Source organism: Scomber scombrus, chromosome 19 (genome assembly GCF_963691925.1).
Source record: "Scomber scombrus chromosome 19, fScoSco1.1, whole genome shotgun sequence".
Classification (NCBI taxonomy): Eukaryota; Metazoa; Chordata; class Actinopteri; order Scombriformes; family Scombridae; genus Scomber; species Scomber scombrus.
The window spans coordinates 7040840-7054676 of NC_084988.1; the positions used below are offsets into that span (position 1 = coordinate 7040840).

At 39.2% G+C, this 13837-nt stretch overlaps 1 protein-coding gene across 2 annotated transcripts in view; it reads right to left on the bottom strand.

Moving 5' to 3' along the window:
- sash1b (SAM and SH3 domain containing 1b) overlaps positions 1 to 13837 on the bottom strand; it is a 50982-nt gene that overhangs the window by 10934 nt on the left and 26211 nt on the right. Inside the window, exons 1-4 of one of the 2 annotated variants that reach the window (XM_062440602.1) lie at positions 5007 to 5088; positions 1668 to 1796; positions 961 to 1011; positions 378 to 427 (exon numbers count right to left, since the gene is read on the bottom strand). In XM_062440602.1, coding sequence (XP_062296586.1) covers positions 378 to 427; positions 961 to 1011; positions 1668 to 1712 — 146 coding nt within the window. In that variant the 5' untranslated portion in view covers positions 1713 to 1796; positions 5007 to 5088. Of the gene's footprint in view, positions 1 to 377; positions 428 to 960; positions 1012 to 1667; positions 1797 to 5006; positions 5089 to 13837 lie in introns of those variants that run through there. The other variant, XM_062440601.1, reaches the window with a different exon arrangement.

Sequence of the window (13837 nt, forward strand, 5' to 3'; positions counted from 1 at the left end):
CAGTCCGACAAGGGGATGATACATGGAGGAGAAATCACGTCTCAACTCCCAGAAGTGATGACTCATATTTGTGATGACTTATATTTAATAATAATGTTGTCTGTAATACAAAACACTACACAGTATCTTGGCACAATAATAGTCCTTATACAGTACCAGTCATCTTTATTGTTATCTATTATAACAGTTACGAGTATTTATAATACTGTAGTACTTAGAATATAATAGTCCTTACATGTGCTCTGGTTCTAACAGATGCTTCTCTTAAAATTAGGCTTTCTGATAACTGAATATACATAAAAACACTCAATAGTAGTGTGTAGTGTAGTGTAATTCCCAACCTTTTGAAAAAAAAAAGGGTGGGTTATTTTTCTTACTTTCTCTCCGTCTCTGGAGTGGATGTGGTGCTGCTGAGTCCAAGAGATTCCTAGAAAGGATAAAAAAAAACTTATAAATGTGAATGTGTACACAGGCAATTGTCCAATTTACTGAGCTGTACTTAAAAGTCAATTCTGAGTAACAGCATGAGGTTGTGTTAAAATCTTTAATAACCCTTTAAAACAATGGGATATAAACTCCTTTAAACTACAGAATAATTTAAACTGTCACTTTCCTTGAAAGGACAGTGGGACAATTGTAAAGCTAGGAGGAATAAAGGAATAACTAAGGAAGAATTTCAGGTATTTATGTAGGTACAGTTTTTATTTAACTTTATATAAAACACATCTTCTACAAAATACCACATAATCCACTTGTAACCAGGTTTTAGGATGTTTTTTCAAGATCAGCTCTCTGCTTTAACAGTCGGTCAAATGATACTGTATGCCTCATCATGATAATCCCGAGCAAAAACCAGAGTACAAGGCAATTTCACAGCCTCTTATCAGCTTGTCTGCTGACGCACATAGCAGGAAGCTGCCTTGTCCTGGGGTCTGACGCACTGAAGAGCTGGACACTCACCTGGATCTGAGAGCGGAGCTGCAGTGATGTGGCCGCTGAGTCAACCTTTCCCTGAAACACACGGGCAGAGGAAATGGACGAGTAAATTATAGTGTCATCATAACACAGAAATAGAAATAATATTCAGCTGACTGAGCTGGCTGTGGCCACATTATGGAGTAACAGCGGTTAATTATGAGTTCACACGGTTTGTGATCTCCGCAGTTGCTAAACTATGATAAAAAAAAAGGTGTTTGAACATAAAGCTGATTTTAAGATTTTTTTATTTTAAAGATGTTATTTATTTGCCTTTTTGTGACATATAAAAAATGTGCCATGTGACAAAAAGGCATGTTTTCATCTGTACTCTAGAGCCAAATTATAGGCTGCCTAATGTTAAAGGCAAACACTCACAGTACAACATTAAGGCAGATAGTAACTAACTTCTAACAGAGCAAGTCTTGTTGTTTCCTTGTTTTCAGTCTTTATGCTAATCTAAGATAACGGTCTGCTGACTATAACTTTATATTTAAAGGTCATATATGAGAACGGTTTCAATCTTATTCTCCCACTCCTGACAAGAAGGTGAATATGCTCGTTTCCCTAAATGTTGTTCCTTATTGTGGTAAGAGTGGTTAATAGACATGCAGAAAGAACTTCAAGTGCTGACACATTACATTTTTATCTCGATAAGTCAAGTTCTTAACTGAGAAGAAAAAAACATTTACCATCTCTGCATCTTGCACGACTTTGCGTTTGCGTAGCTCCTCCATCCTTTCACTCACGTCGTTTAGGGAGGTGCCGTAATACTGAGAGTACTCCTGAGCCAGGTCATCAAGGTTCCCCAACGAGCCATCCTGAAAGAGATAAAGAGGCATTGAAATCCTCGCAAAGATATGAGCGGCGGAACAGAGGAGGAAAACGACATCCCACAGAGGTTGAGCAAGATGCCAAACAGCAGACAAACAGTGTAAACACTGACCGCTGTCGTGATAAGCCATTGTTTCAACATTCAGCACAGTCACCGGCGACACCGAGATAAAGATAACAGGAGTTTAAAAGCATCAGAGACGTCCAGCTGTGATATTGCCTCTGTCTTCACCAGCTTGTTGTTGTCTTCCTGCCCAATGACCCTTTCCTTCTCCTCCTCCTCCTCTTCCTCAGCCCTCCTCAAACCTGACCCCCTGGCCAGAGGAAGCACCATGTGACGCAGCTATGACTGCCTCTCTGCTCTCTTACAGGCATCAGGAGTCAGCTGGAGAGGCCACGGTTCAGTCTACCGTAAATCACAAGAGGCAGAACCGCTCGGTCAGATGAGTCCCGACACGGAGCGCACTGGCTTCGGTTTCCTACAATTGTGCTACACCTGAAGTTATGTGACTCTACAGTGTGGGAAGAAGACACATAAGAGATAAATCATATCAGAGAGAATCTGCTGAGTTTTAAGACCTGGTGACCTTTGAACCTGGTTTCCTTGTCATTTTACTATTTTGATTCAACTAAATTATGTTTTTTGTTATCTAATCCAGCTTTTGAGGACTCGGAGAAGTAACTTTTTCAGACTCAGACTTGTTTTAAAATGTATAGTTTTCTATTTTGGATTGTAGTTATGTTGGTGCACTGTAACGTTATTCTTTATCAGTCTTACTCTATTTTATCTTCATTTTAACACTTTTAATATTCTGATGTCCTTTTATTTTGCCATATGCTGTTTTTATTTCAATCAACCAATAATCAAAATGTATCTATATACTGTATCACTTTTCATACATCGACACAGTCTGAACAAACAAACAAACAAAAAAATCATTAAAAATAGGAACTCATTAAAAACAGGAAATCATTAAAAATAGGAACTCAGGGAACGCTATGATTAACTCTCAAGAATCAGAGGAAAATCATGAGGAAACACCAGAGGTAAGATAAAAATGTAAAAATGAATGTTAAAAAAATAAATAAAATGAAATAAATAGTTAATAAAAGATTAATAAAAGATTATATAAATATCCTGTCTTGATGCATTTTATGTTTTATGTAAAGCACTGTTGTTGAAATGTGCTATACAAATACATTTGCCTTGCCCTGGTGGTAGAATATTTCACAATTTCTGAGGATGCAAACAATTAATTTCAACATCTGAATAAATGTGAACACTAAATCTGACTCAGTGTGCTAGAGCTGAGTCAGATAGGAGTTCTGTTGATCTTATCTGATCAATAATTATGATTTATTAACTATTGTCTGCAGATATGTCCCAGACTAAAACACTACAGCAGACCATTCAGACGTCTTATAAAAAGAACTAAAGATAATCCAACAAATGAAACACGCAGCACAAAAAGAAGATCCTTTTGTTTGTGATACAACATGAAGGGAGACAGTTCCTCATCATGTCTAGTCATGACTTGAGACTGTAGAGATTAACTCAGGCTGTATTTGATCTTAAGTAATTGCCATCCAGTATGTCCATAAACTGTTTCATGCATTATTATCATCATCATTATTATTATGCTTCACTCATGCCATAGCCTGAAGGTATGCAAATGAGCCCTGCTGAAAACAGCCCTCTGCAGTGAAAAGTAATACTGTGGGCTCACTTGTCTCGTGGCATGATAGACTGTGACTGGCTCAACTGTCCAGAAAAGAGGGCCATTCATTTGGTAAATGACATGGCCTCGGGTTGAAAATGACTTGAAAAATCTGTCTGCTTTTCATACAGTCGAGAGAGGGAGAGAGAGAGAAAGAGAGAGAGAGAGAGAGAGAAGAAGCTGAGGCCCTGACTAAGAAGCTGCATCCGCGCTGTGCCTGGATGCGGCCTCTCTTCTGCCTCAGACTGCCACTGATCCACATAAACAGGGTATTGTAACACAGCCACATGATATCACATCGCCCTGAGTGCTTATTAGACACGGGTGCGTGTATACATCTTTGTTACACATGAACATAAACACAGCTTAAGCTTATGGAAAGAAAAAAAAACTAAGCATGACCTTTAGATTCAACGCAAATAAACAACATGACTCTCACTTTCTTGAAGACAATTCCTTTGGGAGTTTTTTGGGGGAAATATTCCAGTCTGCTTTATATTCCCCTCCGTCTCCAAATTAATGGTCTCGAAGCCAAAACTGCAGCATGAGACATCAACCACAGAGGCTTGAAAAGGAGAGTGTGGTGTCACATTTCTTAGGCAGAGCAGAGCATCTCATAGGCAGACAAAAGATCCACGTGCCCCCAGGGCCCAAAGTGTCTAATGATGGTTTTTACAGTTCCTCTGTGATGTCTCACCTATTTAGGCCAACCGGACCTGGATCACAAAGCATCAGCAAATAATCTGTATCTCTTTAATCTGCTCTGAGAGGTTAAGTCAAGAGTATCAGACTGTTAAAGCAAGATCACAAACTTTCTATGAGTGACTTTTCTTACAATAAATGCCCCGATAAAACTTTAAGTTAAGTCCATTTTGATCAATATAGTTGGTTTGTGAGGAAAAATATGACAGATGAAACCACATCTGGGCTGATGTAGCAGAGCAGCACCAGATAGGACTTAAAAAGCAAAACATATCCACCATAGAGTACAGTACACATACAACATACAGTATCCTATTTGCAGTAATTAATTAAAAAAAAGATGTAAAACGAGTAAACCTCATCAAACACATGTACCTGTTAATGCTTTGACACTCAGCTGTTAATCCGTTTATCTTAATTTTGATCTAATGTCAGCAGAAAATTTGAGTTAAACAAAGATTATTAGGTTAAAACATCAGTGTCAGTGCCACCAGAGGCTATTGTGGATGTCTTAAACAAAGTATTGAGGGATGTAACAAAAGATCATGTGAGAACAAGCGCTGACTTGTTTTAGCTTTTTGTACTAAATGAAAGCCTTTAAACAGACTAAAAACAGAACATCCATAGGATAGGGAAAGCTTAAAATGTACAAAAGGATGTATATATATATAAAGAAGAATTTAAATTCCCCCCCCCCCTTACCAAAATGAATGTACAGAAAATGACCAGCTGTAACCATTGGACCACATTCCAGTGCAAACATAAAAATACACTCACCACAAACAGGCATCTGGCTGCCAACAGTAGCTACCCAGCACTAGTTGCTCCTCAGTCCCACAGTCGCACTGCTGTAAGTGAAAGACTCCGTATAGAAAACTTAACTCAGCTCAGTGAGTGGAGAACAATACATCCTGAAGTGAAGGGGAGGGGTGTCCGACATGCATAAATCAGAGGGAGTTTGGTGAAGGGGAGGTGGAGGAGGTGGAAGGGGGCGGAGGGGTGTGTGGGGGGGTATTTGCAACCACATATGACGCTGGCTGCTGCTGGGTGGGGCGCTCTATGCTCTCTCTCTCTCCCTCTCTCTCTCTCTCTCCTCTCTCTCTCTCTCTCCAGCTGCGGCCCACAGGGACTGGCTGACTCACATGTTCAAATAAACCACCACCTCTGCTGCGTCTAAAATGTATGAGAGCGCGTCTGCGTGTTTATGTCTGAAGCGAGGTTAAAGCTATGTGTCAGGCTGAAGTTGGCTTTAAGAAGAAATGTTGAATATTGGCCAGTTATGTCTCCCTCTGCTGATATGGAGGTTTTTTCGTTCTTTCCCCCTCTTTGACCACAGTTATATAAAACCTGCAATTAACTTTTAATGTTTTTGCACATGTTGTTTAATCTTACACATGTGGAATCATGATTTTGGAAAGTTACCCTGAGTTTCCATGCAGATAAATAAAAGTTATTTTTACATACGCTGTTTATCAAAATGCATTGTGTATATGCTCGGGGATAGTCAAGAATCAGCCTGTAATTTTTTTGGCTTTTATTTATTTTGATAGCTGAATGAAAGAGACCGGAAACGGTAGAGAGAGAGAGAGAGAGGTATGACATGCTGGGTAAGGCAGCTTCAAATGGCAGATGTTGCGGCTATGTGGTATGCATCTTTACCAGAAGGCATCCAGAACGCCACAAGCTCAAACATTTAGAAAACATTATCTTCCTCATGAAATATTTGCCAAGTCAATTTTTTTTATATTTCGAAAATTGCGCATATTTGTAGATTATCTTGTGAGCCAGCTGGATCAGGAGAGAATGCATCTCGTCAGGCTTCAAGTGATGCTTGCGTCTGTCTTTACCACAGGTGGTTGGGACTAATCTGGACAACATTGTTGACTGCTGAGTGTCGTGGATTGTTTGATTGATGTTGATGTGTTGCTTTGCACTTATCTTGTACTGCCTGAGTCTGTATGTTTCCTTGCTGTCTTTGTGTGAAGGTGACATTCAGTTTCCCCTCTAAGGGATTAATAAAGTACTTCTTATCTATCTTATCTTATAAGGATTCTAACGTAATCTCACACAAAAAAGGTAAGAAGGTGATAGACCGATTTTTAAGGACGACTTCAAACCATCTGGTCCTTCAGGTTAATCTCTACATCTATGACTGTGTCCGAAATCACTCCCTTATTCACTCATTCACTACTGTCAATACTAAACAGTTGACTCAATAATGAGCAACAAATCAAGATTTGCGGACACTACCTAAACGTCATCATTTTGTATCGTCACCATCAGCTGTAGAGTCATGTGACGGTAGTTTTAACATCTTTAAAATGTGGGATTGTTAGCGTAAAGTAGTGTATATGCCATGGAAGCTACTTTTTAAATTGCATGTTTGAATGTTTGAAGGCTTTATATAGAGGAGATATTGGTACACTCAGCACTCAAATACAGCCCATGTCTGTTAGCCCATGTCCTCCTTCGTTGCCACACAGCTTCATAATATTACGAACATCAGCTGTAGATCAGTGGATCATATCTCAATCGATGAAGTCAGCAGCAGGAAATGAATCACATGTAAAAAACATCACTCCACAGCTTTATTAGTGTTCAAAACTCCACAGGGTAAACTTTAAAATGTCTCTACCATTTAGACAATTGTGGAGGGTCGTCCTTAAAGAGGAAGCCAACCTACTATTCCATTAGTTTGGCACAACAGGTGTTAACTCAAATATGAGGTATCATGTCATTTAAATGAGGCTTATTGACCATACTTCCCAAAAAACATGTGTAAAACCCGTGGTAATACCCTAAAAAGGTCTAACACAGAATCAGCTGATCATTTATACCTTATGCTTTATAACTTGCATGATCAACGGGAAGGAAGGAGGGTTAAAAATGTCAATTGAGTTGATTATTAATGAGTGATTGATACTGAATTAGAAAAAAAAGTATAACATTATCTGATGAGCATGATTGTGACACAAATGTGGGCAAACTAAAGAGCATCCTGGTAGTGAAGCAGACCAACATAAATACTAAAAAATGGCAACTGGCAAGATATATTACACCTCCTTCCTACCTACCACCAATCTTTCCTGTCAATTTTTCATAAAAGCAGCAAATCAACATTAAAATTGCGTAAAATATTATAAATAAACATATCTATTATACATCAGTCCAAACAAACCTTTGAAAAAGGGTTAAAACGGCTAAGTACCACACAATCTTTCTGTACACTAGCGGCTTCTCCACCAGCAGATGGCAGCAAATAACTAAAGTAACTCTGCACCGACAGCTTTCAAGTACTCACTGATGTGCCACTGATAGAGGGCTGAGGGCCAGTGTAAAAAATAAGTAGTAAGTGAGTAAACTGGGTACATTTAAGAGGAAACTAAGTATTTCCCGTCAACCTAAACAGAAAGTAGTGATGTGAAATTCTCACTTTACTGATGGACTTTTCAATACTCGTCAACTTGCAATCAGAGCCTCATAGTGAAAGTGAAGGAGAGGAAGTAGCAATGTGATTTTCCTCCTTTCCTCATCACTGTAGAGTGTCTACATGTTAACAAAAGCTATCTTTACATCTCCTTTAGGTCATTAAATAAGGATCAGGGAGGTGACCTTGTTTGATTGTAATATAAATGAGTGAGATTAAGCGTTGGTTTAAAAATCCTCTGTTTAATCATAACCTTACTGTCTTTAATCCCAATAACTGACCACTGACCCCTGAGCAGCAGGAGGAGCAGGAGAAGCAGCAGGAGGAGCAGGAGAAGCAGCAGGAGGTAACAATACCAGTGTCAGATCTGTGGTAGGAGGCTACAGATTATGCTGAGCTGCAGATGGATGGGTGGAGATGGAGATGGTGGAGGTCTACGTTCTGTGTGTGGTGCCAAAGGGCTGAGGCAGCTCATGCCAGAAAGGGCAGTTTTCCGCCTGGCTACACAGCGACGGGCTGCTCGTCACCTCAGTGCACACATTGGGGGGGGGAGCTGGGAGATGGACGCTGTTCCTCCCCTGTCAGCCAGCTCCTCTCCCATCACCGTCAATCCGTTCCTCTGATCTTTGATCCCCGCAGAGATCAATCTGTGCTCAGGAGAGTGACAGACACGGTTTTCATGTGTCTGTGGAGAGACTGGTGCGTATCAGTAGCTGCAGTATCACATCTCATGGAGAATTTCAACTATAATAAATTTCATCTCGCCGGTTCTGAGGGAAAACCTGTCATGACACGAGTATTCGATGATTTTGTGTTTAAAAAAAAAAGGATTATTTGATAAAATAGATGGATTAAAATCTAAAAAATGTTACTTTAGTAGTGGAAAAAGTTGATGAATTTGTATTTCTAACTTTAACACTTTTATATATGTTATTATCTACACAGGTATATCACACATTAATATTATATTTATACAAAAATTCAAATGTATGCTGATACCAAACTGCCTATTATCTAAACAAATGTATTGCAGGTTGAGTGTTAAGAGACCAAAAAATATATAGAAAACTGATAAAATGCAGTGTGCCATGTATACAACAAAGTATACTGTATATAAAAAAGCATTTTTTTGCTCATGATAATATATTTTTGACAGTCTCCAACTGGTTCTGAAATGATCTGATTAACTGGGCAACAATAGTTTCACATGACAGCAGTGATATGTCATAAATCTATTTTTTAAAAATGTGCGTGAATGTGAGAGACTGCTGCTCCAGAGCACCCAAAGGCCCCCAAGTCAACAGATAGACAGACCCGAGACCCCCTAAAGAGAAAAAGAGGATCAGTGGAAGATTTTCACCATTCACGTCTGAGTGGTAAGTGGATTTCGACACGTCCCAAATGAGGATTTGATGAGAAGGGTCGCACTGTGACATGCACGCTGTCAGTCAGATACACACTGCATATGAAACCAGGTCTTGTTTGAGCTGCATTAGCGAGGTCTGCAATACACACACACAGCTTTCGCACCCGCTTCGCATCCCTTCAGTCACCGAGTGAATGTCACCGCTGACAGAAACAAAAGATTCTTCAAACTCTGGTTCTGAATGGCAGGCAGACAGAAAAGAATTAAACAGGCTTCTCACACTGATAGTTAACTCACTTTGAGCCGGGATTAGTGGTTAATGAGTTTTCTAAGGAAATACATAACAAACATGGAGATAGTTTCCAAAAAAAACAAATAAAAAAAATATTGTCTTCTGGCATGCAAAAACAAAAAAAACAAAAATTAAGATCATGCCACCAAGGGAAACCAGCCAGGGGTCCAGATTAAAAGAGCTGCGAGTGAAACTCTAAAGAAGATTAAGAGGGCAGACAGGAGGCACCTTTTGTCTACCGCACTTAATCTTGCAAATCTGATGAGGATTTTAAACATTAGCTGAAAACACATGGCCCAGATTTAGTCTCCAGAAAGCCTTCAGCTAAAAAAAGAAAAGAAAAAAAGAAATAATATATGTAATACGGAACAATTCAAAATTGGAAAGAAGTATAATCTATTATTGCAAAAGCACCCTGCAGTTTCTGGATTGTCCCTCATCCTTGGAGCATGTTTAATTCAGCTGTGCGGGGATCAAATAGAGAATTGTCCCCTTTAAATTTCAGTTAAATTCCATGCATGGAAATCCTGTGTGTATTATCCCTCTGAACGGCAGTAGTGTGTGTTTTTTTTGTGCGCTCTCGTAGACTGTGCCTATTCTGTGAAGCATGTTTAATTCAGTGGCGCTGAAAACAAATACGGAGACTTCCCCCTTTAACATTCAACACGATTCACACCTAGAAAGAGCGCTGTGTGTATTCCCGAGTTGTAAAAGGCTGTTGTGAATAGTTGTGCGTTGGTACTCTGAGGCAGCCTGTGGATTGTTCGTATCCCCTCGACCATGTTTAATTCAGAGGTGCTGAAATCATTTCATTTGCCCCTCACCCCTGTAATTTCCCCTGTGTGACCGCGCCGCCTTCCCCCCTGAGACACGGCAGCCAGCTCAGCTCGCACCGTCTCCAGGCTACATTATTGGCAAGTCACCCCTCACAAGGCCGAAACATCCACTGATCCTCATGTGAGACACGACGCGGGGCAAGGGCAGCTGTCAATCATTCAACATAAGATCATGGGACGCCCCACCCCGAAAAACATGAGGTCATTCTACATAGTGTGGAAAAGCATGTGAGATAGTCCTGTCAGGTAAGAAAACACCCTCTGGTCATTTCTTCAGAATCACTTGAGTAGGAGAAACAGCACAGCGCAGCACAGCCATAAGTAAGAAACAGAGACGACCTTTGACCTGAGAAGGGACTCTGAAAACCTCAGACCTCCCGACAGAGCTGACGACGACAACATCTCCTGTCCGACTCGATTTGCCTCCTTCTTTTATTCCTCCTCTTCGCTCTCAGATGTACCGTCTGCTCCTCTCATCATGTCAAGGACATCCACCTTACAGCCACTACATCCATTAATGGATGCTAACTGCAGCTAGCCATGCATGCGCTGACATCATAAGAATTGCATGAGAATCTATAGCGAACCTGAAAGCCGGTTAGAAAATAGTTCAGGATCAACGAGAGGTCTCACTGTCAGCGTTGGACATGTCCTCTACGACAGATGAGATAGTTGATCTGCATATTGTAGTGGAGCTATAAAACATTGATCTCTTATATGATTTGATTTTTATTTATTTATTTAGAGCATGAAAATAAAATTAGAATAATCTGAATGACAAATGAAATCTATCTTATCTTATTGTATTTTTTTTTTAACTCCTGCTTTTGGTTTAAAATTAACTAAAGTTGGGAAATCATGAATTTCTTAGTGCCACGATGCCTCAAAAGTCAATAAAACAGACAAGGAGATTAAATATGCATAATCACTCACTGGAATTGATCTCTTGCTCAATATCTGGCCTTTTTTCTTGAGGCAGACAGCTGGCCGAGTGTTTTAACATCCTCACAGCCACATTTTTCAATCAATGTGCCTTATTAAAGATTCATGCAAAGCAAATATAGCATTCACTTGTAAAATCCTGCTGAGGTTTTTGGACAATGTGCTACACATGTCCTCTGAAACTGGTGCAAGAGGATCAGAAATAGTGGAGCTGTCATTGAAATGTTAAAAAAGATACATATTTACTGTATATACATTTAGAACTGTGTGTTTTAGATCAAGACTCAATTTATGTTACGTTTGGTCGTTTTATCTCCAATTTTATGGAATAGTATTAGTCACTGCACAGATGCCTCATCATTTAATATAATTACTGTTAAAAGCTCTATAAAACTGAGCTTTCACAGATGAAGCCAGAGGTGCGTTTAAGAAGATCTGAGTGGTCATGTTGTAAAAATATCATATAAACTTAAATAATGCAGAATGCTTAAACCATATTAAGTCAAGCATAAGCACTGACGAATAAAAAAAATTAAATAATTAAATTCATGAATTATAAACCGTGTTCCTGCAATAGGGCTATACAATCTACACCATATATACTGTCTTCTACTCTTGTAATTCAAATTAATTGGTGCAATAAATGAGTCTTCTATTAAGTGCTCCGATTTCAGGACAAAGGACAATATTTAGGAGACAATAAAATGAATTATTAAAACCAAACAAATAGTGATTTTTATCAGAACTTTGTCAGATTATCAACCTTTAGACACATAAAAACTGATGGAATTTATTCATTCAGTTCAATCTATTATCTTCTAGGTCACGTCATTGTGGAGCAGACTGTCCCTAGTCAAAAGCTCTGGAGGAATGTCAAGCTTCAATGGCCCATAGATCGTTTCCTTGATTGAAAATCTCTCTCCCCCCCCACCAGTTCAGCCTTTTTTGTCTATCCCCTTTCTTAAATCACCACTTCATCACGCTGCCTGTCTTTAGCTCTGCTTATTCATCAGGGATGCAAACAGGTAAGGGGTTAAAAAGGTGAGAAAATTGCATTGGATAGAGAAAACCTGCCACAGCTGGAGGAAGAGGAGGAGGAGGAAGATGAGGAGGAGGAGGGGGAGGAGGAGGAGTGGGGGGCAGGCTACCCATGGAGAAAATACTGTAACATATAGTTACTTTTAAGTATATTTGCATCTACCTGATAGCTAACTGTAAGAGCTATTTTGAGGTAAAATAAACCTGCATAAGCCACATAAAATACATCAATAGATGATGTTAGTAGCTTCTTTATTGACACTTTTCCACTATCAGCTATGTAACTGGTAACACTGATAAAAAGCTTACATTTAGTCTTAATGTATAAATATATATGAAAAGGAACATAAATGCAAACGTTCAAACATTTGGCACACTTTACTAAAATAAAACTATGAAGAAATAATGCTATTACAAAGGAGGAAACAATATAGTATTCCCATAATACTCCATTGAGTATTACGATACTCTGCTGTTTAAATTACGTACTGAATTGGTGTTCGTTACCGTCGTGCATCACTTCATCATATTCTGTCTGTGAGGTTTGAGGTAAACAGATGAAACCATGAAAATCACTGACTTAGCACTTGTAGAAATCAGACTGTTTGTCATGTTGCTTGTTGTGTTTGTTGTTTTTGCCGTTGTCATGGTCATGCACGAGATGCCCTTTAAAGACGCGCATTAGAGGTTCTCGGGGTTTCGCATAAGTAGAAGGCTCCAAACCACATAATTGGAAATCTGCGCTCCAAACCCAACGATTTACATTGCTGAAGTTAAAATTAAACAATTCTTCTTGGATCTACACGAGTCTCGTAGGTGACCCATTTTGACCTCAAGACGGCGAATTACGCCAAGAGGAGTTTGCATCTCTGAATCATAATTTTTTATCTCTTTTGTCCTACATTTCTCTTCTTTGTTTGTCTTTCCCCCTCCATCTCTCTTCACATCATGTCTTTTTCTTTTCTTTTCCATTATCTCCTCACAATCGTCACCCTGTCTGCCGACCACTTGAGAGTACAGTACAGCTGCCTCCATTTGCTTCGCGATGAATGAAAAGAGACATTATGTCATAGATCCTATTCTCTGGGTTCTAAATTAAGACTGTGCATTTACTGAATGTGGATAATAAAATAAAATATAAATAGGTGATTCATACATTGGCCGTTATTCTCTAGAGGTGAAATAAAGGCCATGACAAACTGTAGCAGAGATGGGACAAGGCAGTAGCAAGGAGAAATGCTGAGTGGTCATAAAACTTGTAAAGGCGAGCAGTGGTTGATACTTCGCGGATGGGTGTATGGAAATAGAATTAAATAAATCAAAGTCCAATGTCAGGACTAATGCTTTTATCAAATAATTAAATTGACGATGTGAGACAGATACGAGGAGATGGTGAAAGTATCTGGCACAGGATGAGCCGGGACCGCTGTCTCCTAAAATGTACCCAACTGGCTTTTATCAATTAATTACGATGAAATTTCTTCCTGAATCGTGAAAATAGTGTAATAGTGCTTTTTTCTTACTTAAATATACCATCACCATAGTGGGAGCAAAACTTGCTGCACTGACCTATTTTATCAATTTAGGTGTAAGAATTTGCTGGCATTGCGATGGGACTCTACATTACTGTTTGTTACATTCATTATTGGCTGAAGATCTTTATGTGACATTACCTTAAATATGTCAAACTACTGTACATTTCTTCTA